Here is a 26,497-nt window from a genome sequence, read left to right as displayed (position 1 = left end):
CATTTTAATTCCAAAAGATTCATCATCAAGTTCTTGGCAGAGATCTCGGTCATTAATGTTGAACTGCTTGAAAATCACTGCTGCTGCCTGACTCGACTTACTGAATCCTAATTTTTATTGACAAAATGTAATGATTTTCCCTCAAAGTTACTTTCAAGAATTCACGTTAAATTTGCCATATGTAAAAGAGAGATACACTTTTTTATTCAATTTAAGTGATTCACATGGTAGTACAGTTAAAAACCCCCATGGCATTAATGAAGTAGTTGTTCCAAATTCAATTTTGACTGTGAAAATATCAAAATTATGAGACCAGAGACCATTTATATTTAAATTCTCTGATCTTAAAGGTGCTTCTTTTAAGCATAAAAGGAGAGATGATGAATAAAGGAGTTAGCAGGGAGAGAACTGAAATTACATTGCTGCTAGGCATATCAGCTCAGCAGACTTAAAGATTTTTTTATTATTTTAAAAGACATTATAGTCTCATTCAATCATTTCATGACAGAAATTTTCTTCCAAATGCCAAACATCTATCTATTTTTAAATTGCTATCCAGCTACTTATTCAACATGATAAAAACATAAAATATTCAGATAATGGATTGAAATATAACCAATTTTAATGCCAACAGTCACTAAAAATCAGTAAAGCTGTTCTACCTGTTCTGTGTTTAACTTCCAGATATAAGAAGGGTAAAAAACTGCATATCTTGCTCATAACTCTTCTTCAGTCAATGAAATTGGTCTGTAGGAACAAAATACATGTTTAATATCAGTTTACATTTAGAAATAGGGATAATAACTTCTAGATTGTCCTTTTTGGCAGAACTACCCAAAGGGGAATAATCTGACACACTTCTGCTAAGATGACTTTATGAAATTTGGCTGCACATGCTATAGAATGACCATGGGGCCCATTTCTGAGTCTGGCGTATTTGAGGGAACATGAGGGAAGCCAGCAGGAGCTGTGTCCATCAGCAGCAATTTAATTTTGACGTGCCACTTGAGTTAGCTAAGGTCTCTTCTTTGGCCTCAAGTGGCTTTTGTGGGAGAGAGCTGCAGGAAAGCAGCATAGAATATGTTAATGTAGAATTTTCTGAGGGAATAATGTTTCTCTGTGATGCAGCTTGTAGCTCTGAATGCTTCAATGTGGCCTACACAGTCTGCCTTCTATTTCATCCTGTTACATGTGAACCCACAGGGGTCTGTCCAAGAATCCAGAAAAAAGGCATTACACAAGTACATCTAGCTGGTTTCTTGTGGAGAATCTCTAACATGTAAAGTTGCAGTGGGCAGGATATGGGCCTTTGCTCTTGTGAGGTCAGTGACCAAAATTTCTCAAAGACTCAGTGGAAGAGTATTGCTTAAACTGAAATAATTTTAGACATTATACATCTCAAGTTTGCTTCTGAGTTAAAAAGGAGAGAAAGCATGTTAAAATTTTCACCTAAAGTATTAAGTCAAACAGGTACAAGAAGTATGTAAATGTTTTGAAAAAGTACAGTGTAGAAGCAGATTAGATAATTTTTTTAATACATTAGACTATAAATAGTCTAGATTTATTACACGAAAATTATATAGAAGTTGACTTTCTCAGTGATGTTCAATCATATAGGCAGATCAGAATTCCACATGCTTTCTTAAAAAGCATTCAAACATCTAAAAAAGAACTTAATAATTTTATAATTTCTCATACTTGCTTCTTTAGAAAACTAAAAGTGAATAAATTAAAAATAATCTGTTAATCTGCCATCACTATTTCATTATTTTTGAGTTGATGAAATCTGCTCCCAGCTAAGGGGTAAATTGTTTTATAATGAGTGGAAATCAATTTTCCTTAGACATTACTAGAAATAAACTTAGCCAGATGCTGATTGTTTTGATAGCATGGAGGCACTCAGAGGCACACTTCTAAGAGGCAGTGGTAGATAGTATGTGCCATTAAGACATTTATCAACTGTGGAAGTCATAAGGGCCTGACATTTGCAATCTAGACTAGAAAGGCCCTTAACTAGTTTATTTATTCAGTTATTTAATAATAGTAACAAATCTGCTGCTCTTGCCTTTCCAGCAGCCTTGGAATCAAAATCACCCAATCCAAGCTCAGTCATTTGTTTGGAAATAAAGCAGACATTTGAATAACAGCCTTCAAAATACCTAACAGATTTCTGCTAGTAAATCACTTTAGTCCTTCTAACCTTGACCTTTATATCCTTCCTGAAGAGGTACAACATTAATCAAGAAAGGACTGTTCAATACATTCCACTGTGAAAGTCTTGTTGCTACAGTATTAATCTGGAGGTGTTCAGTCGAAAATTATAAGGAATCCTTAGAGTTGGAAGGTATCCTATTCTCATGATGCATTTCCTTTCCCGGAGGCCAGGCAAGGGGCTTTGATTTTAAGTTCATTGACATACATATAAACATCACTCCAGGCTAAACCTGAAAATTCTCTAGAGATTTATGAGCTAAGCAGACATTCTGTCACTGGATTTGCTAATTTTGCCTGAACGTCGCCCCCACAACAAAAAGCCTGCCCATGCATCTTTCTGAAAGACATCCAGCCCTTCAGCTCACTCCTTCTGTGACTTATGTGGACTGACACACTAGGAAAGTGTGATTTGCAAGAGTATTGCCTACCACTGAGTTAATATTCAAACATCTACCTTACTCAGTACTTCCATGACAAGAAAATACTCTTAATTTTTAATTAAGGCTTATTGAACAACATGCCATGAAAATAAGTAGTCTCTACTAATTGTTGAGAGAAATCTTTAGAAACACTGGATAGTAACTCCATTTTGGGAGTTTGCATTTTCTTACCTCCCTTTGGTTTGACATGAAAAGTGAAAAGAGGTGATGTTACGTTTTCTGAAGTTCAGGTCTTCTTAATGCTTCTTTACAATCACAAAGAAAGAGGATGTCTTAATGGAAATTAAAATCTGGACAACTTCTTTATAGGGATGTTTGTGGAATATGGTACTTCTTGAATGTAATGGAAAATGAAATGAAATAAAATAATTCAGCCATCAGAAAAGAGGCCTAATTTAAGATCCCCTGAAATGATAATATAGTTTTGTTTACTAAACTGCAATGGTAATTCATGTCAAAAAGTGATTTTTACTACCATCTGCTTAAGTAAAAAATACTAAATCACAAAAAAATGTTTTGACCACTTTCTTTACTTCTTGTCCCCTGCTCTATTTTAGTAGTTGTACAATAATGTATAATTGTCTCATTGTTTAAACTCTTAGCTGTTCTGAATTACATTACTACAGCAGATTTTGATATATAAATATTTAAAATCTGTTTTTAGAATATCTGGAAGCATTATTTTTTAATTTTGACTACTGAGAGGAAAAGCAATGCTGACTTGGCTTAGGAGTTCCATATTTAATTTGTTTTGTTAGGCCCGGTGAGAAGTGACTTAGTGAAGAAGCTGTAAAGCAACTTAATAAAAACATAAACTATTCTGTGAAGTCTGGTGTTTGGTTGGATAAAGAAGAGCTATCCAGGCACAGTCATTAAAACTCTTTTACATAAAACAGTGGAGAATTGAGAGAGGGCCTAAGGAGAAAAGTACTTGCCTAGCCCTACCACAAGAACTGAGAAATAGAGGGACTATGCAAAAACACTCTGCAGCACAAAGACTTTGTTTGAATTGCAGCTGAAGCAAGTTTAAGCATCTGTGGCTTGTTAGATTATGATTTTATTTATTTGCTTACTTATTCATTCACTTTGGGATGGCTTGGAGAAAGCCTTTTTAGAATCCCTATGGCCATTAATTTGGGATGGAGAACAGAGCCTGTTTCTAAAATGCAAAGCTGCAAAAATTTTGGTTTTAGCAAGGAACACTTGCTTTTGGTGTATTTTTGTTGTCTTCATTGAAATGCCTGCTGAAATTTTGCTTTAGTGCATCTTTATTGCAATTTTTAGGACACTAGCCAGAACAGCTTATAGCACTTGGGAACTGGTTGTATCACTGCACTGCATCTGTTTTCAGATATTGACATTCCTGAACCTGGGTAGGTCTACAAGAGGAGAAAGAAGAGAAGATGGATCAAAATAAAGGAACAAAATGGCAGGTGGAGGACTGCATATGTGTGTTCTTCATTTTATTCTGTCCTCACAACTTTTCATGAGACTTCAAAAGACTTGTTCCATCTGCAGATTGCCAAGCCCACTACCCCTGGGATGTAGCAGACTGTCAAGTCTGAATACACATGGCAGAAAACCATGTCTGACTGTCTCTGTGCCTTCACTTCCCAAGCAAAGGGAAGAATGCACAGCACAGTGTGTCTGTCCTGTTCCACACTGAACCAGGGAGACTTTAGAATCTGCTGTCTTCACAGAAATGCACATTCCACTGCACTGTTCATATCTTCTGATGAGTGACCACAGCTGCCTGTTTCTGAGGAGAATGAATACTGCCCAAGCTGACAAGATGCATGCACAGGTTTCTTAGAAAGCTATCAGTCTGCCACACATCTGGACTTGCTTGTTGAAGAATTTGGCTCAAAATCTTACTTATCACCTACATAAAATATATCAAATACCGTATACATGTATAAAATTACAGTAATCTGATTTTGTACACAAGACCATTAAGAATACACTAGTGAGTTATACATAAAACCTCTTCTAGGTGTTATGCAACTACTGTCCCCATATTTTGTTTTTATCTTTTTGAAATCAGTTATGAATCTTGACATGTCTCCCAGAAGAAAATGTCTGCAACATCTTTTGCCAAGAATAAGGTAAATATTAAGGATTTCCATTTTAATTTGCTTAATTTAATACTTCTTGGCATACGTCTTCCATAAAAGCCCATATTAGACACACCATTCAAGCCACTGTCTGAATCTTCAGAACATAGTAATTTGTGGTAGTCTTATCTCAAATACTGCAGTCCCTTGCAAATCTGTTCATTTCTGCCCTTCCCTTTGAAACTTCTGGCTCTAGCAAAATCAAATCCTCTTTCCCATGGTGTTTCAATGATCAGGCTCGTTTCTTTACAATAGTGACATTACCCTTCCCACAATTCCTTTTCATACACACACCCCACACACACACAGAGGCACAGGAGGATGCATTACTTGATCTATTTTCTGAAGCATCCAGTACTGAAGAAAACAAAATATGAAAAAACACAATAGTATTGGCACAGGTAAGTTCCAGGAAGAATTTTTAAAATAAAATTGGTTGGACTGCAATACTCAGAAAAACAGTAGCATGATAAAGAGCATTTTTCATCAAGTAGTTGGCTTGCATCCAGTTAGATTGGTATTCTGGAAAATGGTTAACCTTTGATGGTTGCCCAGCAGTGTATCCTAAACAAGCTGAGTCTGTGTAAATTGTTGGACGACAGGTAGCCACATTTCTGCAGCTGGGAAAAATCTGTAACCTTGATCTTTCTAAAAATTGAACAGGATCAAAGGATTGACCCTTTCCAATCTGACATTTTCATGCTAGAACTGCAAAAGTCAGCAAAGGATAAGGCAAAGGACTAGGACAAAATTACTGTTTTTAGGGACTACCATCCTGCATGTTTTGCTCACTATAAAGCAACTGTTTGGAAAGAGAAAAAAGATTCACATATCTTACCACAAGGCAGACTGCATTTTAAGGCACATCCCTTTACCGACTACCAAAAGGGTTAGAAATTAGCACTAAAAAATCAAAAGAAGAGGAGAAAAAGGACTACTTGCACTTGATTGTTTTATCTAATGTATACCATATAAAGAGGCAATGAAGACTAAGTCCAGTTTTTGTGTTGGATTGTACCTTGCCTTGTCTACTGCAACTTCAGTCCTCAATGGAGTAGTCAGAACCAGTCTTCATTTACTGAGTAAAAGCTGACATGAACAGAATCCCTCCTACGTGAACTCTGGCAAACCGACTTCACCTTTATTTCTTACACATGGGGCCAATGAATAACATTCCTGGTATTCTTAAAGTAAGGACAATTATTAACATGACAAGGGATGCAGAAACAATGCTTTCATTGCAGCAATAAACAGTAAAACGTGTATACCTATACATAACAAATCTGCAAATTTTCATTGGTGTTATTTGATTGTCTCAATCACTTGAAGTTTGGTGAACTGTTTAATACTCCTTCACAAACATTCAGTGGAAATAACACAGAAGATGGTAAAGAGTAAAACACAACATGATAACATACACACATCAAAATTAAAACAAAGATTCAGAGCCATGAAAATCCCAACTTTATTCCAAATCTAACTTCAACTCTTATGTACTTTCTCATGTTTGATTACATCATTCTATATCACTGGCATCTTGACATCTGTGGCTCAACACCACTTAACCAGTTCATGGACTGTGTCTGCTTTGAATCATCTTGGGGAAAGGAAACTACCATCCGTCTTTCCTCAGAGGTAACTGTTTCTTCAGTCATGACTGGACATCAGTCAAAAATAAACATTTGCCTTTTTACTGACATGATAGGGCACTATCCTCATGGCTGGTGTGGCTCTCATGTCCCAGTGACAGAGGAAAACAGCCACAGCCATTTCCATCCCCCAGCTTGCATGCCTTCATCAGTGTCACCATCCAGGGCACTGTGACAGCCAAGGACCCCAACCCACAGCTCCTATACACAGCACACTACAGGGTGATGTTAAAGCTGAGATGGGCCCACCCAAGCCTGGCGCTACTGAGCATGTGACCAACACACCTACAGTCTACAAAGACCCTTCCAGAGCCAAGTGTCTAAGACTAGTCAGCCATTTCTAAAGAAAAATTACAAGGCCTCCATCTCATTGCCTACCTGCCCAAGCACTCCCCAAAGCAGTAGCAGTTTTTTTTCAAATGTTTAATATTTCTGAATTTCAAAAATTCTCCTGCAGTCAGGGAATTTCACTCTCATGATTTATTTGATTACATACTAGGGTAATTCTCTTATCTTTAAATTCCTTTACTTTGTGTACACAAAATACTAATCAGCTCCTGAAATGACCTTCCTCATCCCAGAGGCCTAGATGATTATCAGATAGAGAATGGATAAACACTTCAGGGGAAATATAACATTTTAGGGTGAAGTTTTAAAATGCATGCCAAACATCAAAATCAATGTGTGTCAATTTTTTTTCCAGCACTTGCACAGCACACAAGCAAGATGCTTCCTCTATGCCTCAAGTATTCATAGAAGAAATTTAGCTATCAAAACCATGTAAAACAATGTCAAATGGGTTTACAGATGTAAAGCACACAGGACACAACAGGTGAAATGCAATGCATGTTTTTCAACATACCTACAATGACATGCAATCATGAAAAAACTCCTTTGTATTCAAAGGCCACATTTCCTTTACATTTCTAGCATCAATAATCTCTATTTACACTTCAACTAGTAAAAAAATATATTTTGCAGAATTGCCTATGAAGGAAATAGCACACAGAATTCCCCTTAGGGATCTGATCTATAGGTGGCTCTACACACACTGTATATAAGGCATGTAAGCAGTCTTTGATATTTGATAGTCAACATTCACATAATTTAAGTTATGCATGTGTGTAACTCCCTTGCTGTACATGCTGGTTTGATCTCAGTTCCACATACCAATAGGAGCAAATCAATAGCACACTTTATCTAAGTATTCCACACATCTATAGCATCTTTCATCAAAGAATCTCAGACCAAGAAATAACCCTTAAAAGTCATATTTCTAAAAATACAACTATAAATATATGCTAATGTGAAATAAGATAAGATTTCCCTAAAGGTGCTAAATATACTTGGCAAAGAAAATATTTTTGCCCTTTTCAACATTGCCCCATCTATTATACTGCCTCAAGCTCTGTGTTCCCTATGACACTATATTGGCTTGGAAACCACTGTCACCACAGAGCAAACACTTCAAGGCAGCTGCTGTGCAACAAAGATTGAAATGGTGAAGATGTAAGTCAGTCTTAAAGGAACATGTGGATGGCTGATCAGCCCTCAGACTCAGGCAACAGCTAGAAAATTGTGAAGAGCATAAAATAACGATTATTTCTTCTAGTGATCAGTCAGAACTGAAATAAAATATCTGGAAAAAAATAAGCATGCTTTCTATGAAGCCTAAGACTTGGAGATCTTGTGCAAAGTGCTACAAACAGCAACGGACATGCAAGATAAAAACTGAAATTCTATCCTTTGAGGGGCTTCCTAATCTCTTTAGATAGGCAAGGAACCCATGTCAGTTTCTGTAAATAGTGAATTCTAGTATTTGAGACAGTTATTGGTGGTTTCAGGAGAGCCAAGATTGCTGTCCTACTTGAACACAAAACCTGTCTAAAGAGAACTGGCATCCCACTTCCTTCCTTACAGCTCTGGATGTTCATTTTATGGCTTGCCACCACTGAAGTAAAAATGTATATATCTGGATAAAATTAGTGAAATACAATCCTGCAAACACAAGGTTCTGGTTAAAAGCCTGCACAACTGCTCAGAAGGCTATAGATACCATGTTAGCTTCAAGAAGAGCTCTCAGATTTGTAATATTTTTATCTTTATGCTGTCTTTTAGAAAAGATCCTGCACCTCCACAGTATATTATGGGGTTTTGTAATTTTGCTTTTACAATTTACTTTAACTTGCAAAATATTCTTCAATTGCATGCATTTCCCTTTAAAATGCTAGTGAACTTTGCAGCTTGTCAGGAACAGGCAAATTAATCTTATTTCACCTGCATTAAAAATAAAATGCTTCAAGAGTTTTGAGAAAAGGACAATTTCTCAGCTATACCCCACCTACAGAAGACTCAACGGCAATTTCAAATCAAGAAATTTTATTCTTTCACTATTTTTTCCACAAAAGCCTTTCAGAATGATATCTACCACTCCCATAGCTTAATGTTCTCTAAAAACCCTATTATGAGTTTCAGTCATAGAAACAGATGATTTTTTTCTCCCAGGAGTCAAATTGTCAGGTGCATTTCACTATTGTAATTTGATTCCAATTTGTACATATCTTCTTTCTCCAATAAAAAAAAAAAAAAAAAAAAAAAAGGAAAAAAGCCCACTTTTCTTTTCAAAGATATGATTGGCATATTTACTGCATAATTGCAAACTACAACTGTGGTTTCAGATGTTATACCCCTGCACAGAAATGATTGATTAGCCTGCTCTTTACTTGCTTTGAGGTAAATGCTGCCTCTGTCCCTTTTTATCCAGAAAAAAACTGTGCAAAATTGTTCTTCCAGTATGTGTGAATTTACATTTTACCCACTTCCAATGTCTATGTATGAGCATGCATATATATTCACAGCAACTAAAATATTATATTGATTAAATACAAAATGTATAATGGAATGGAACTGAAGATAAATTATGTATGCACAAAGTGTTGCTGCATTCACAAAGTGCTTCACTGCATGTTAATAACAAATGAATATTAAAAAAATGTAAACCCCCAAATCCCGGTTTTCTTAATTCATGGTAAAGCATAATATAAATATATATGAATGTTATATATGCTCTTCCTTCCACATCATTGTCTAAGAAAACAGAAAAAAAAAAGGAGAAATAGCAGTAGCAAGTTAAGTATAACCAAGATGCCAAGAATCTGATGGGCTTCTGGAGAAATTACCAGGGGCTATCAACACAAGTCAAGAATCTTTTGACTCCACAGGGACTGCGGAAAGCATGAGAACTTCAGAAACATTTCATGTTCAAGTGCAGCCAAAAGCAGCTTCAAAGTTCTTTTTGGCTGGATTGTAAAATCTCACCATGATATACAACAGATTTGAGGACACTGAAGTCTGCATGCAGCAAAGTCCACCCATCAAAAATAATTTATTCTGGATTGATCAAGTGTAATACCCCTAGCATAGTAAGGGAAATGGACTTCAGAGCAAGAACACAACCAAATTGGCACATGTTCCTTCACAGAAATTAATATTAATGAATGAGATGAAGTGGGGAAACACTGGCTGGACAAGAAAGAAGACACTGGGCACAACAGATTGTGGGTATAGGTGATGACATACAAAACCGCAGTGTCAAGAAGGAAGGGGAAAGTAGTTCTGAAGGCTGTTTTGGTGTTGGCAATGTCTCACTTACCTACTCCTCAGAACTCATGTACAGTGGGAGAAGTCATGGAACTAAAAAGAACTTATTTTGTTCCTTACAGAAAGTCAAACAAGAGGTATGTTTTTTATGAATGAATGCATGAAGACCTGAGGCAGGAATTCAGAATATGTTACACTGAAAAAAATTGGAAAAATGGGAATGCTGCAGAATAAGCTTCCATGAACACATTTGTATAGAACTGCTGCAAGAAAAAATCAGAATCTAAGATCATCGTGGATATTAAGAGGTGCCAAGCTTAAGAAGAAAAATTAATTTTGGGCATCTAATAATAATGAAGTGATGCTGACTCACGGTGCAAACTTGGAAGTCCTAAAAGAGACAACAAATATATGTCATCAAGAGACAACACACAAATATATGTCATCAGTCAGGAATTAGGTAGTGAAATGCTTTCCAAGAAAAGAAAACAAAAGACCTGCTAAAAAAGAACATAGTTGCTGAACCAATGGATTAAAAAAAAAATCCCACATGCTAAACTGTCCTGAAGACAATGAGACCAGCACTCATTGGGAGGAAGGCAGTTCAATTTCTAGCTAATTCCTTCTCTGGTGAAAAGTCTCCACTCCAAAAGCTTGACACCTCAGCATGCAAAGTGCCTGTGCTGTGCATGACTTTCCTGCTACTGCAGGTATCAAAAATACCTGTGGAGTCTTGCCTTTGCTAGGAGGGATCACTGCACTCCTATTGTATGGCTCCTACTTTTGATGCCTCTGCAAGCCCATATCATCATTTTACTCCAGTCTACTATTGGCATTGCAAAGCAGCCCAGCTGGCACATAAACTTTCATGCTTACTCCTCAGAAAGGTCTCTGTATGTGATTTTCTTAGGTTCCTCTTAACACAACTAAGAGAACCCTGAAAAGCTGTAAATAACCTATCTTCTCAAAGATATAAAGAAATTTTGCAGACTCTAAAGATTTTGCTTATTTGGTGCATGTAAGACATTGAAATTTTCCTAAAAATAATGTCAAAGAGGCAAGGGCCAAGGCCCTGAGTACCCCCACCTTCAAGCCTGGATTACTGAGTTAAGGAGTCCAACTTGTCAAGTACAAACACAGTCCTTCCACTAGTAAGAGCTGTAATGAAAAAGCTAGAAGCAGCCCTCTTCTCAACCCTCCTTTCCTTGTTGTGCTTTGGGAGCTGCTTTTAAGCAGTCTTTACTGTTGGCCTCCTATGTCTGCACCTGGTCTGATGCCTCCCTGACCTCAACCTGCACCCCCTGGCTCAGCTTCCTGGCTTGCCTGGCACCTGCCACCTCACTAAGGTCCTGACAGGTGATCACCAGGCTGCGCCTCCTCTGCCATTTAATGAATATCAGCCCTGGGAATTTTCCAAACATGTCTCAGCCATCACTGCTTACAGTAACACCATGAGACAAGCTGGAACATCCCAGATCCTAGCAGTGAGTTGACTACCACTGAGTTTTACCTGCAGGTGCTGGTTGATAGTGGCTGAACATGAGCCAGGCAGCCAAGAAGGCCAATGGCATGTTGGCTTGTATCAGAAATAGCGTGTGGTACTCTTGCTATTCTTGACAATGGTTAGGCCACACCTAAAGTGCTGCGTCCAGTTTTGGACCTTCACTTCAAAAAACACATTGAGGTGCTGGAGTGAGTCCAGAGAAGGGCAAAGAGGCTGGGGAAGAGTCTGGAGCACAAGTCCTGTGAGGAGTGGCTGAGAGAGCTGGAGAAGAGGAGGCTTGGGAGAGACCCCATCCATCACTCTACACTGCCTGAAAGGAGGCCGGACTCAGGTGGGAATCGGCCTCTTCTCCCGGGCAGCGAGGGTCAGAAAACGAAATTGCCTCAAGTTGCACCAGGGGAGGTTTATGTTGGATATTAAGAAAAAATTCTTCATTGAAAGGGCTGACATTAAAACGGGATGCCCAGGGAAGTAGCAGAGTCCGGATCCCTGGAAGTGTTCCAAAGGTGCATGGATGTAACACCTGGGAAATGTAGTTAAACAGTGAATACGGCCACGCTGGGTTAACGATTGGACTCGATGACTTAAGACCCAGCCAGCCTCTTGGGCTCTAGCGAACACGCAGGGCCCAGGGTTCCGGTTTGCTTTTCCCTGTTTATCTCCTCACCACCACAGGCTCCCCGGCCGTGCTCCCCGGCCCCTCTCCCGCCGGGACCGGGCGGGACGCGGCTCCCCCGCCCCTCAGCGCGGCCCCGCCCCGAGCCACCCGCGCGCCGGGCATTTAAAGGGCCCATGGCAGCCGTGCCCGGGCAGCGGCTCTGTGTGCCCGCCTCGGCCCTGCCGCGCTGCCCCGGCCGCTCCCTCGCTGCCCCGGCCGCTCCCTCGCCGCGGTCCGGGCGTTCCCGCGGGGCTGCCGGGCCCGGGGGAGCTCCTGCGGGGGCTCGCGTAGCGCGGGGGGGGCGAGTGGTAGGGCCCGGTGTGCGCCGGGGGCAGGCGAGCGGGCGGGCGCTGGATTCTTTGGATCGCGGACGTCGTGGGCGAATAAAACAGGCGGGCGGGCGGTTGCGCTGTTGGTGCCGCGGGGGGCGCGGAGCGGAGCCGCCGCCGGGCCCGGCGCAGATGGAGCCCCGCGGCCGCGGCGCCGCGCCCGGCGGCGTGTCGGTTTCGGCCGTGCTGCCGGCGGGCGGGAGCGGGGAGCGCCTGGGCGGTGCCACCCCCAAGCAGTTCTGCGCCGTGCAGGGGAGGCCGCTCGTCAGCTACGCGGTGCGGGCCATGGAGAGGTAACGAGCCCGGCGCCGCTCGGCTTCCGACCGCGCCCCGCCGGCTCCTGCCGGGCCCCGGGCCCCGGAGAGCCGCAGGCAGCCCTCGCTGCCCTCGCCTCAGGCCCTGGGCACTAGAGCAGGTCTAGTTTTCCTTGCGGTGACTCCGTCCCTCCCCGCCCGGTCACACCGGGAAGGGACCGAGGTGTGCCTGGGCCCCCTCACCTGGGACCGAGTCCCGGGCGGGAGCTGGCGCTTCCCCCGCCCCAGCCTGGCTCTAGCGCCGCCATCCCGGGTGGCTCTCCGCCCTCCTCCCCCAGCCTGTCCATGCTTCGAGGCTGTGCCGCATTCCTTGGCTCTTGGAGATCAGCTGTTCAGCTGCAGTGGCTGGTTTGGTGAGCTTTGAGCCCACCGCAGCTGTTGGGGACAGTCACAGGACTGACTGTCCATCAGCCCTGAAAAGGCATTTGTTCTGCCATTGGAGATGGTCTTTATAATGTCCAAAGGCTTCGAAAAATTAGCCACTCCTCACTATGAGATGAATGAACTCACTGATGTCCAGCACTGCGTTATGCTCCACTATTGCCCGTGGAAAAACACGGACATCAGTAGGAAGTTTGAAAGAAAAGTGTTTAAGTTATAGTTGCTGGACTAGAAGCTGGTGGCCTATGTAGTGTGAAGGTGCAAGTTTAACTTTTCCATGTTTATGTTGTAGTGATATCTCAAGGAGTAATGGGTACAAATTGAATGATGGGAAATTTAGGTTAGGTGTTAGGAAGAAATTCTTTACTGTTAGGATGGTGAGGAGCCAGAACTGGTTTCCCCAGGAGATTGTGGATGTCCCAACCCAGGTAGCATTCAAGGCTAGGTTGGATAAGGCCTTGAGCAGTCTGGTCTGGGGATGTCACAGTCCATGGCAGGGAGATTGGGGCTAGATGATCTTTAGGGTGCCTTCCAACCCTTAACATTCTATGATTCTGTGTTGGAGCAAAGGATTAAAGTAATGGGATTTCTTAGCAGCCAGGCTTTTCCTTTCCATAAGGCTGTTGAGTTCTAGGCATGGGACTGATAGTTAATAAATTATTGTCAAATGTTAACATAATATAAGTCTTGTATCTAGTGTCATTTGAAACACTGCAGGTTGGAGCCGAGTGTCGTGGGGCATTCTGGATGTGTTGCAGTAACCCCTAGGAAAACAAACCTTTAGATTTTTAGAGAGAATAAATGGGAAGGATTGGAGATTAGTAAAAGAAATAAAATTGCCAACATGTCCCAAAGTTCTTAACACATGGAAACTTGTACTACTTCAAAATTGGAACTCTTTTTCCATTCCCACCCAGGGAGGCTTCCCTCGGGTCACTTGTTACTTTATGAAAGAAATACTGCTTGTTTATTTAATTTTCAACAGCAGCCAGTTGCAAAGCTAAGCACATGAGTAAGCAAAGCATCCAATCCAAAGCTTGCCACAGCTATAATTTCTGCCAAAATGTCATGGGAATCTACAGAGAAGAATTATATCCTCACTCAGTGTATTGGAGACCTGGAAAAGAGAACAGAGTGAGGTTTGGGAAGGAAATGTTATGCATTAAAAAAACCCCAAAAAACAACACTTTATTTTTACTGCCAGTAAGCCCTGAGAAAATAGCCATACTTTGAGCAGCAGTATTATATTTGTCCTAAAGATGCAAAAAATTGGGTTGATTTCTTGTTGTGCAGTTCAGCCAAGTTGATTGTGACAGTAACAACTTGGTGCTTGTGCTCAGAAGCTCAATAACCCCTGCCAGTGCTCTGTCAGGCAGAGCTTCCTGCCACCTCTGCTGAATTGCAGTGTTGATTGGTATAGATGTGTATGAGGAGCTGGAACAGATCTAATCCAAAGCTAGGAATGGCTTTCATTTTCATCTCAACACTTTCACTTCTGGCTCTGAAACGGTGAAGGATGTACCTTGTTCTTACTTTGTGCATATGTAAGCACAAGCATGTAATATTGTGGAACTGCAGTTTATCACATAATCTATAATCTACCCAGAAATGGCAGATTTTGTGTTTAGTTTGATACTGTGTCTTATGCTTGTTGTTTACCTGATGTAACTGAATGGGTCATTGACTCATTAGCCTGTAATAACTTCTGTTGAACTGGACATCTGGGCTGGTGTGACTGTTTTGGAGCTTTTTTAAATCTAGAAAAGAGGTAGCATTGTATAGACAAAAACACACGAGCAGTTCAAGGATGTGCAGCTATCTTTGCATGTGCTTTTTAAAGATCAGTAGAAGAATATTTTTATGCTGTTCAGCTGAAAGTGGTGAGACTCTTAAATATCAGTGTGGGAAAAATGGGCAGCTGAGACAAGAGCAGACATGAATGAATAAGCACTGCATCCTATTGTGTAGGATAATGTAGGACATTGGCCTGCCAATAGTAATCACAGATGATACTCTGAGGAAGAGGAGATGAACAAAACTAGGGTAAGAAGAAATTGTTGGTTTTAATTGTCACTGCAGTGGCACTGATAGGAAGGTCAGGCCTTAGCTTCAGGCTAAAATTAAAATGTGTTAGAAAACTTAAATGTCTCTTTTTCCTATTGAATTTGTTCCTGCTTTTGTTGAACTATGCAAGGCTTTTGCAACAAGTTCCACTGATTTAGAGTGGCATTCCTTGTTTTTGCTTCTGTAACAACTAGCAGAGTTTTTCCTTCATTTGATTTCTTTTTGGTGTAAGTATGTTTGTTAGAATAGAACCTTTTCAATTCTTTCTCTGAGGCAGGGAGGAATCTTAGCTCTGTATGCACACATGCATGCATATTTTACTGATCTTTAGAGAGGAAAAAAACTAAGGTAAAGATTGATTTTAAAGTATTCTCGCTGTGCTCATATTTCACCAGCTGTTGCAAGTACAATGAGTGGTTATAAAAGGAAAGCAGAGCTGATGTCTTCACTGTCAGAATTAAAACTTTCCATAAAGGTTTCAGACAGCTTTGTTTTCTTTATTGTAGTATCTTAAAACAGGGGGAGGTATTTTAAAATCCCCTGGGGAAGCTCCCAGAGAAGCACCTCTTTGGAAGTGTCTTGCCTAGTTATTTGCCAAGTGTTTTTCTCCACTGACTGGTGCATATTCACAGGGTCTGTAAGTCACACAATTACAGTTTTGTGAAGTGGATCTACTCTAATACTTCTTTTTGTCCAGTTGTCATTCGCTTTTTTTTTCTTTTTTGAAATAGCTTAAGAGCAAAAAATAGTTACAGCAAATTTTATGGAGGTATCTTTTTTATCATGTCTGACTCATAAGAAGCATTTTATTTCTGGAAAAAGTTGAGTGGTTTCTGATGAGATGAGATGAGATCCTCCAAACTTTCTTAGTCTACTGTAAAAGTTCCTGCTTTCATTTTTGTACTGTAAGAGATACATTTGTTTGAATGTGTTTTTTCATAAATCAATAAATTCATAATGAAGCTTTTATGGAGCAAAAGGAAGTTACACTTGCATTTGGCAAATAGATTTTGTTCTTGATGTTTCTTTTTCTCCTTTGGTTTTTAATAAGGTTAGCAAAAGTAATACAATGATTTATCTTTCACCTCTGAAAGTTTCTGTGACAGTGAAAGATCCTGTCTAACACTGCTAAAGCCATCTCAGTAGTGACTGTCTGGTTCTGGCCTTTATTTGCTGGTCTCAGTAGGTTATATTGAAGAGCTTTTTAGTGGCAGTGAAAGAGTTGCAAGAGATTGAGCGTGGGTATTTGAGTCTTATATCAGATTTCAGCGCTGGTTTCTGTGTGAGTCAAGTAGAGGGTTAAATCTGGGTCACATTTGTACCTCAGCATGCCATTTAGGTGATACAGTTTCAAAGTGGGCTTGTTTCATTTCCTCTGCAGCCTGTGTTTTGAAGGAATACCTTAATCTGCTGCAGAGTTAAAGAGCTCCCCCAGTTTCAGTTCTAGCTCAGCTACTGTGTTTGCACTTCTGTTTGAAATTTATTGGAACAATACTATGTTTTACTAGGCAGTAAGTCTGTATGTAGGTGATGAGGAGAAGGATAGCTGCAGGAAAGAAATATATAGTCCTTTCTGCCTCATTGTTTGCTTTCTGCTAGTATTGGGATCCTCCCAAGGCAGTGGTGAAGTGATTGTAACTGGGCATTTGGTCAGACTTGATTTTCCACTTTGGATCAACAGCCTGTGTTGTATGGAAGCAATAGACTTGTGTGTTGTTAAAGCATGTTGGAGTACAGTATTGTCATCTTTTTCATGGGTCATGCTGATTCTTTCTGAAGCTTGATCCAATATTACAGTTATGAAATTGAAATAGTGTTTGAAATGGTGTTTTTAAACTGGATTTGAGCAGTAGACTGGAAAATCCAGTAAACTGGAATCTACGCAGAGATTGTTATTTTAGTATGAAATGTTTCTGAAGGAAAGGATGTGACAAATTAAGGGAGGGAAAAGGGATTCATTTATTGGAGTGTATACTACTTCTTTCTCCTTCTTTAAAACATTTGCAACAGTTCCATAAGCAGATCTTCAGAAGTGCTAGCAACCTGTGTGGTGCACAGCTCTCATTCATTAAAATTTGTAGCGTACTTTACTGGATTAGTACTTTTCATGAGTTTTAGTGGGACAAACCCTAAGCTGTTCTGTATGTAATTAATCTGGAGGATACCTTTATGCTCTTAAATGAATATGTTACATTCCTGAATCCAAGCTCTAATTATAGAACATGGGTCCAGAATGAGTTTAAGGAGGACATACTCAAGTTTACAAATGTGTTTATGCAGACACAGGGTGGAGCTGTGACCGCATCCTGTCACTTTTTGGTGTATTGTACCACTGGAGGCCTTGAGCCATTCCACCCCCTCTGTGCAGAGATTTATCACAGGCTGGCCAGTACTTGTGTTCTCTTCCCTGCTTCTCAGAGCATGCTGTGTACTACCCAGTTGCCTCAAAATCTGTTTCCTTTGACTCCAGAAAGGGCAGTGTCAGTGCTCTTCTGACACAGTCACTGTGACTGTGCAGACTGTCCAGTTTCTGGGTGCTGTGTAAGGCTTCAGTCCTTCTGCAAATCAAAATACAGAGCTCTTGTTCACGATTAGTGTGAAATAGCTCTTTCTGAATTTTGCTTTCTTAAATGACTGACTCTGTATTTAAAAGAACTGAGATGAATCCAGTTAGTTTGCCCTAGTTCCAAATTGAAGTCATACAGAAGTGCTGTGTTTTGTAGTTAAATATAAGAGTATGCCAGAAATCATATGAGAGATTTTTAAACCTTTTGATGGACCTGTGGTGAGGGATAAGTTGAAATGAAACTTGAAACCACATGATTCCAGATTTTACTTTTGGGCAACTTCAATACTTAAAGAATGCTGAGAATATGTTAGTTTGGCTGTATTTTCTGCCTTTGCTAATAGTAAAATGAACACAAGGACAAGTATTTTTCTTTTGAAGAATGCTAATAGAACTTTATTTTAAATAGTTATTTTACAATTCATTTAAACAGTTTTCCATGGAGTATTATTAATTACAACCCCCACCCCCATTAATAAGGTGGAAGATGCTCTGTTGTTTCACGTAGTTCTAGGCAACTGCTTTGTAACACAGATTAATTTTGCTTTTGAAGTAAGAATGGTTCCCAGGCAATGTCTTGTCATGTGTCATTGCAGAAATCAGTATCTTGAGCCTCTGTATTTCTGAACTGTGAATTTCATACTTTTATTTTTCTAACTGTAAATATTCAGTTCTTAGTACCTTCATTCTTTTTGTGTCTGCAATATTAGTTCCAGTAGCTTTACTAGTTTTAGTCAGTGTGTTGTACTTGTCTCTCTTTCTCCCTGGCTGGGCATGTAAGCTACATATGGATAATTTGAACATAGTAATTTATCTTTTAATCATTGCTCGTCTGGTGACTTTCTTGTCTGACATGCTAAAACGTTCTTCTGCCATCTGTGGGGACACAGGGAACACAATTACTTTTTTTAGTGTTCTCTATGTAGGTATTTAGAAAATAGGACACTACAATGGATTTGGATTATGGTATTTCTGTTGTTTTGAAGTACAGTATGCTCCATATTACTAGAATTTGTATTACTAGATACTTTGACAGAAGTATGATTTCAGCCTAGTTTCACTTGTGATTGGTTTTCATTTTGTGGTCTGTGGGTCATTCGCTTCCCCCTGTACAACCCCTCAGTTCTAAAGCAGGGCTGATGCCAACAGTAAAATCTTAGAGATCTCTGAAAATGTATTTTTGATATGGTATTATTGACTAACACAGCTATATTTTTACATTGTCTAGCTTCTTACAGCAGAAACCTTTGTGTTTATAAATATATATATTTTTGTCAAACTACAAGGTAATGCTTCTTGTCAGTATTAAAGTGTTACGGTTTTCATTCATTACCATTCTGTCAATTACTGCTCATGCCTGTCTTGATAGTGATCTTTGTTTCAGACTTTTTCTTGATTGTCTTATTCCCATGTACGCTGTGTGCTTCACTGGAACATGGAATATTCCAGGCCACAGGATTTACCAGTTTATTAGAAACTGACTAGAAAACTATTCCTGTTTGATTTACAAGTTCTGTTTGAAGTTAGGAATGATGCTGGAGTAAGAAAAGTTTTCAAGGCTTTTGAAGAGTTATCAGAATGTGCCCCTCTGCAAAGTGGTTGTTGGAAGCAAGTCCCTTCCCAGAACTCCAGTGTCATTGGTATAAATCTTCTGTTATAGCTCTCCCTTAAGGGGTGGAGTACAAAAACGTGGACTTGGGTATATTGAGAAGGGCTTTATTTAGCCATCTTGATTTTTTTATTGTTATGAATTTCTTTGTTTCACATATCTTCACTTTTATTTAGTCATTCATGTCTACTTTCTCTGGTTTTGTACTGATTTTTCTAGGATAAGTTGGATATCTGACATTGTTGTGGTGGTCTCTCCTGAAAATATTGAAACAATGAAGACTATCATTGAAAAATATGGCCACAAAAGAGTTACGGTAGTAGAAGGTGGAATAACTCGTCACCGGTCAATATTCAATGGACTGAAAGTGTTTGCAGAGAATGAATTTTCCAGCCATTTGCTCCAGAAGCCAGAAGTAGTGATTATCCATGATGCTGTGAGGCCTTTTGTTGAAGAAGATATTGTTTCAAAAGTGGTTATGGCTGCTAAAGAACATGGGGTATGTACTATACAGCAATGGAACTCTGTAATGTGCTTTATACTGTACAGCTTAAAATCATGATTGATAAATCAGGAATTTTCTAGCAATTTTATTAATGTGTGATGATTTTTTTTTAAAGTAGAACAGATCCAGATTCCCTATTACACAGAGAGGTCAGGTGGGGGAGGTTGACATTTTTAAATACTGCAGGTATTATTTGGTACAGGGAATAATTGTTGCCATGGAGACTGTCAGTAAGCAATTGAATCAATCAGCAATTTGTTAGTTGAAAGGTAGGTTATGTAATGATAGTTTACCCCTTTTTCCATGCAGAATTATCTCTAAATGCTAGAGCAGTTCTGTTAGTGAGTACTAATAATAGCAAAGAGTGTGTGTACTGCATTGGTTGACTTGAAGTACTTGTGCAGACTTTGTGCTTTCCTCTCAAACTTGTATGCAAATCCTGAATAAACAGCAAAACAGCTGTCTCTGTATTAATGCTAAATTGTTCTAGAACCTGTAAGCATTGCAGACTCTGGAAAACAGGGTATGTGGGAAGCCTCCAGCTGTAGATTGGGTGTTCTCCTGTTTAACACTGCATCTGAGGACTGGGATTACTCACAGAAACCAAAAAGATTTCTGACAAAGTAAGATAGATGAAAGAGAAGAGTTGGTAAGAAGTTGTGTTATGCAAGGTGATAGGAGAGGTATGCACTAGCAACAAGAGGAACTGTTAGATGAACTGCCCAAGTCAGAGATGTAAGAAATCATGACTTAGCCACAGGCTTGTTTGCAAAATTTAATTATCTTTAATTTGTTCTTGAATTCTCCATTAATGAGATGCATAATGCTTCCCTGCTTCAAGGACATGGTTTGAGGTAGAAGTCATTAGTGACAGCAGATTGTTTGGGTACTAGAAAACTCGAAAAATGTACCACTGCTTGTCTTCCTCCAGAAAATGTGGTAAAAGATAGTTGACAGGTGGTTCACAATGTGCACAGTGGATTAATGAGTCCAAAGAATGAACTGTGGTGTTTCCTTAGTGCTCCTACACTTTCATAGTGTAGAAGGGGAATATATAGCTTGTTAAAATGTTTATTATTGATGCCTTAAGCATTGTCATGAAAATCAAACTATGTTAAGTCTCTCTGAACATTATGTTGCAAAGCAAATCTAAATATATTGAGCCTCTTCTTTTTTAGATAGACTTAATAAGAAATGTCAATAAAAGAGAGACTCTGCACTATAGTTTTCAGTGGTCTGGAACATAGATTTCCAGTTATTAAAACTTAAATTCTGTTTGGTCAAAAATTTGTTAAAAGTCTTTCTCATATAGCACAAAGTAGCATTTAAGAATTGATTTTCTGCCAAAGACTTCTAAATAAATCCTCTTTGTAAATCAGTTTTAAATGTGATTCTTTGAGAGTGGTAGAAGAATGGAGTTAATTGTACTGGTTTTGGGTTGAAATGAGAATAACTTTTCTCAATGTGTTTGTGTTGTCTTTTCATGTTAAGGTATATCATACTCATTTGAGTTTAACTTATTCAGTTTTTCTTGAAAGTTTTGTGACTTTAGTGTAATATTTTCTCCTGGTTTTATTTTTAATTGAATTAAGGTATTTAAAGAAAAAAAGTAGGGGGAACCAAGGCAGTCTCCATGGACCTTCTCAAGTCAGTATTCTAGTTCATCTGAACTTCTGAGCAGTAAATATTTCCTAACCTGGATCACTGAAGTATCATTTGATCTCAAAGAGGTGATTGTGTACATGTAGAATAGTCTATTCCATTGCATGACATTTGACTGAAGTGTGTGTGGTGGCTTTCTGTGTCAGCTGAGATCCACTGGCTTCAGCAAGGCTGGGCCATCAGAGAGATGTGTGCTCAAAGTCTCTAAAAGCTGCCTGCTGTTGATATTATGTGACAAAGTAATTGAGTTAAGGAACATGAGAAGAATTTCATTTTATGTAACAAATTGGAAAACCACAAAACCACCTTCCCAGAGACAGGTGGCTATTTCTACTTGAGAACTGCAGAATTCTGAGGAACTAAATGGAAAGCTGTGACTTTCTTAAAACTGGTATGCATGGTTTTGAATATCAGAAAAAAATTGATTGAGAGCAGCTATCATATTTAGTTCTTCCTATGGTCAAATTCTTTGCATATCTAAAAGGATGTCAGTTCTTCAATCTTTCAGTACAAAAAGTAATTACTTCCTCTTGCATTATGTAGAAAGGTACAAAACCTGGCAGAAACATCACATTAAATGACTTATGTTAATAGGGGTAATGCTGTATTGTTATATGTCTGCATACCAGATAGATAACATAACTATGAGAAGCTTTAATGTTCTTTAAAATGGCAATTGATCAAGTAAGTTATTCACTTCTAGCTGCCAATTGTCAGACAAATAAACTGCTTTATTGCACTTACTAATCGGTTTGTTATTTGCCTGTGGGAATAAAAATGTGTACCTTAACCAGAACTAATAAATTATGCCTTAAACCCCCAAACAACTCCTTGATTATGTCAAAATATTACTTTGTAAGCAATTAAATTCCATTTATGTTTTTGGGGTAATTTTGCAATTAAAATTATATGTTTCTAGAAACAAATTCTTTGCAGCCAGTAAAAGTTGGGAAAAGTGGAAGCCTCAGAAGGCATCAGTCCAAAGCCTCTAGCAATATCTCATTGCCAACATTGCATTTTAAACAAAACTAAAATGAAAAATGCTTACATGGAAAAGAAATCAGGAAGGTGGGGGGGAACTTGTCAGTTCTGCTATTGAGAGTTTACAAAAAGTAGGCACATCCAAAGACTTTTTTCCCTCTGGTTAACATAAACTAGATTTGAAAGTACAATATGTTATGTTGAAAGGACTAAGTCAAAATGGCACTCTTAAAAGCTGGTTTCTGGAAGCTGTCTAACATCATTACTTTATTCTGAGCTTTAGCAAGGACCTGAACAAAGCTTACATGCCAATACAGCTGTGCAGTACTGCTCAGTCTTGTGGACTCCTACCCAGTGGCAGTTGGTGAAGGTAATACCCCCAGACAGAAAACACTTCGTGTTGTGCTCAGTCTGTTCCTCGCTCTTACTGTAGTAGAAGGCTGGAGCAGAAAACATGGAACCCTGTAGATCCTCTTTCACCCACTGATTTTGCTGTCCATGGTTGCTGAGTTACATTAGCAAAACTTGGTGGGTGGCAAACCAAAAACCACCTCTTTTTCTTCACTGACAGTAAAGGAAGATTTGGGTGGATAAATAAGATGATCTGGTGTAGTGTACTTGAATGGGGACAGAATGCTGTCTGACCTCTTACCCCCTCTGACCTTTCTTTGCACTTTTGCTCTTGGATCTTTTTGTTTTCTTATCTCCTATGGTTTTTCCATATATAGAATATTTTTACACCTGGTCTTTGTCCTCTTTGTTTCATTCAAAGATTGATTTTAGCAAGCAGCAAAGGCTGCATCAATGACAAGATTGTTTTTGATTCATATTTATACACTGGGTCATCTGAAGTGTTTTTGATTCATATTTATACACTGGGTCATCTGAAGTTATCCTTTGCTGTGTTCTCAGAAGTTCTGCTTTCATTGTATGCTTGGTGCTTTGCAGTGCTCTCCCTGTCTTGTCAGACCCCTGTGCAAAAACAGAATTAAGAACTGATGGCATACTACTATTACCATCTTGACTGAATGGAATGAGTTTTGTACTTTAGGAGAGTGACTAACATCAGTGTAAAAGTAATTATTAATGAATTGTAGGGGTGTTACTCGTCAATAAAATAGCATTTAAACACCTACATGCTCTTAGCCTACTAAAGCACATGGAGGACCGGGAGGGGATTAGAGGGTGCCATTATGGCTTCACCAAGGGCCAGTCCTGCTCCACCAACCTACTGGCCCTCCATGATGGAGTGACTACATCAGTGGCACGAGGAAGAGCTACGGATGTTGCCTCTCTCATCTTCCCTAAGGCCTTTGGCACAGTCATCCACAATCTCCTTCTCTTAAAATTGGAGAAAGATTTGACGGGTGGACTGTTCAGTGGAGGAGGAATTGGTTGTCTGGCTGCATTCAGAGGGTAATGATTAACACCTCAATGTCCAGCTCTAGATCAGTGACAAGTGGTGTCCCTCATGGGTTCCTGCTGCAACCAGTACTCTTTAATACCTTCATCATTGATGCAGACACACTGGCATCAGATGCACCCTGAGCAAGTACATAGCTGACACCAAGGTGAATGGTGTGGTTGATATGCCCAAGGGGTGGGTGCTCTGCACAGGGACCTGGACAAGTTCAAGCACTGGTCCTGTGCAAACACTGAGGTTCAACATGGCCAAGTGCAAGCTCCTGATCAGTAAAGGCTGGGGAATGAAAGGATTGAAGGGACACTTCAGAAAAGTGCGTACTTGTGGATGAAAAGCTGGTCATGAGTGACAGTATGCACTTAGAGCCAGAAAGCCAGCTGTGTTCTGGGCCAGGAGAGTTGTGGCCAGCAGGTCCAGGGAGGTGTTTATGCCCCTCTACTCAACTTTCATGGGAGCCCACCTGGGGTACTGCATCTGGCATTGAGGTCCTCAACACAGGAAAGATGTGGACCTATTGGAGCAGGTCCAGCAGAAGGCCACAGAAATGATCAGATGGATTGAACATCTCCTACGATGAAAGGCTGAGAGAGTTAGGGTCAATTAGCCTGGACAAGAGAGCTCCAGAGAGACCTTATTGTGCCCTCTGAGTACTTGAAGGGGGCTTATATGAAAGATGGTGACAAACTTTGTAGCAGGGTCTATTGAAATAGGACAAGTGGTAATGATTTTAAACTAAAGTAGAGTACATTCAGACTAGATAGAGACAAGTATTTTTTTTTACAGGGGGGTTGTGAAACACAGGAAGAGTTTTCCTAAAGAGACGATGGATGCCCCATCCCTTGAAACAGTCAAAGTCCAGCTGAACAAGGCTGAGTAACCTGATCTCACTCAGAGTTTAAGACATCTGTGCTCATTGCAGCAGGGTTGGACTACATGACCCTTAAATGCTCCTTGCAACCCAAACTATTTTATGATTCTACATTATTGTAAAGATCAGGAGCTCCTTAGCAGCCCTGATTGTATGAAGAAATGAAGTGTGATTATGCTGTTGTACAAAAAACAGGTATACAATGCATTTTTCCTTTTTAATGGATAACTATTGAAAGTATAATGATATTTCCATAGCTTATGGCATTTTTGGTCCCATAGAAATTAAAACCATCTAAGCCAAGTTGTTAATTGTTTTCTGTGTTAAATGGAGAACTAATGCATTGTTAGTAAATACTTGTAGTCTTAGTCCTAAGAAGATGTAATGTTTGATGGTGGGAGGACATTGGTAGGGGAAAAACAACTCTGTCATTTCCCAGTCTCAATTTAAGTGTTTTAGATAATTAATCACATTTATTATGAAGGATGCAACTCACCCAGCTGAAATACAGAAACTATAGACAGAAACTCAAATTGCAGTCTCCCTTTTTTCTTGGCATTATTTGTGTGTTGCACTAATAGAACCAGCCTAGTACTAACACAACTAGTATTTCTAAAAGGTGGCTTAATCCACCACTTTTTAGTTTCTGGAAATCTACACACATTGTTTTTTACCTTCCTTTCTTTTTTTTTTTTTTTTTAGATGGGCTTAATTTATTCTGAAAATACATTCTGAGCATAGTTTCCTGTACTTAAATGGTTGTTTGGGTCATTTTTTTGTAATGTCTATAAAATGTACTCCCTTTAAATTTAGAGATGTACCCCCTTTAAATTTAGAGAAACAGCATATATGGTACTGCTGTTTATTTGAGGCTAGTTAAAATCTGTGTGCTTTATCTGAGAAAACAATGTTGCATTTGGGAAATGAAGCAGCCTTATGCAAAGATCAGTCTATTTAGCACTCAGATTTCCCCTTCCTGCTGCAGATAAAAGGTTTAAAGAATAGTTCCTTAAAATAAGGGAAATCTTATCTTGTCCAGCATCTGTGAGAAGCTGAATAAAGGCCCTGGATCATTCTAGCAACTCCTACATTCCAAGATGTGGAAGAGGTTCTTAGCCATACTTCTCTGACTAAAGATTAGGCATGTAAATTTTACTCCTTTTCACCAAATATTGCATTGAAAAGAAAGATTATCTGAATTTTGAAAGAGATATGTTCTCAGCTGCATTTTGGCTGAGTTTGTAATCTAGGTGTTTGTGGCAAGGACAACACCAACCCTGCAGGTTAGGTGGAGCTTCTGAAAGCCAACTTGGCCTGTTTCATCTGCTGTAATCGTTTGCTGGACTGGTTCTGTGCTTATGCTCCTGTTTCCAAGAAGTCAGTGGGCTGTAGTACAGAAAGAACTAAAACTGCCTTGAGGAGCCCTGGAGCATGTAGGAGAGAATTCATGAGGTATCAAATCCCCACATACATATATTAAAGTCACTGTTTGAGCCAAACTGACATGGCAAGGTGTAGTGATCCGTATTATTAGGCCCTTTGTAACAGAAAGTGTTAGATGAAGCCTGTATAAAGAGGTGATTTGAAATTTTGAATTTAATGAATTCTAAGGGAAA

General features: G+C 39.5%; 1 protein-coding gene across 1 annotated transcript in view; it reads left to right on the top strand.

Moving 5' to 3' along the window:
- Positions 1 to 12,640: 12,640 nt before the first annotated feature.
- The window catches only part of CRPPA (CDP-L-ribitol pyrophosphorylase A), a 106,646-nt gene continuing 92,789 nt past the window's right edge, over positions 12,641 to 26,497 (top strand). Inside the window, exons 1-2 of the mRNA XM_063152433.1 lie at positions 12,641 to 12,801; positions 19,662 to 19,941. Coding sequence (XP_063008503.1) covers positions 12,641 to 12,801; positions 19,662 to 19,941 — 441 coding nt within the window. The remainder of the gene's footprint in view (positions 12,802 to 19,661; positions 19,942 to 26,497) is intronic.

Source organism: Melospiza melodia, chromosome 1 (genome assembly GCF_035770615.1).
Source record: "Melospiza melodia melodia isolate bMelMel2 chromosome 1, bMelMel2.pri, whole genome shotgun sequence".
Taxonomy (NCBI): Eukaryota; Metazoa; Chordata; class Aves; order Passeriformes; family Passerellidae; genus Melospiza; species Melospiza melodia.
The sequence above is the reverse complement of the archived record's forward strand: the minus strand, read 5'-3'. Positions and strand labels throughout refer to the sequence as shown.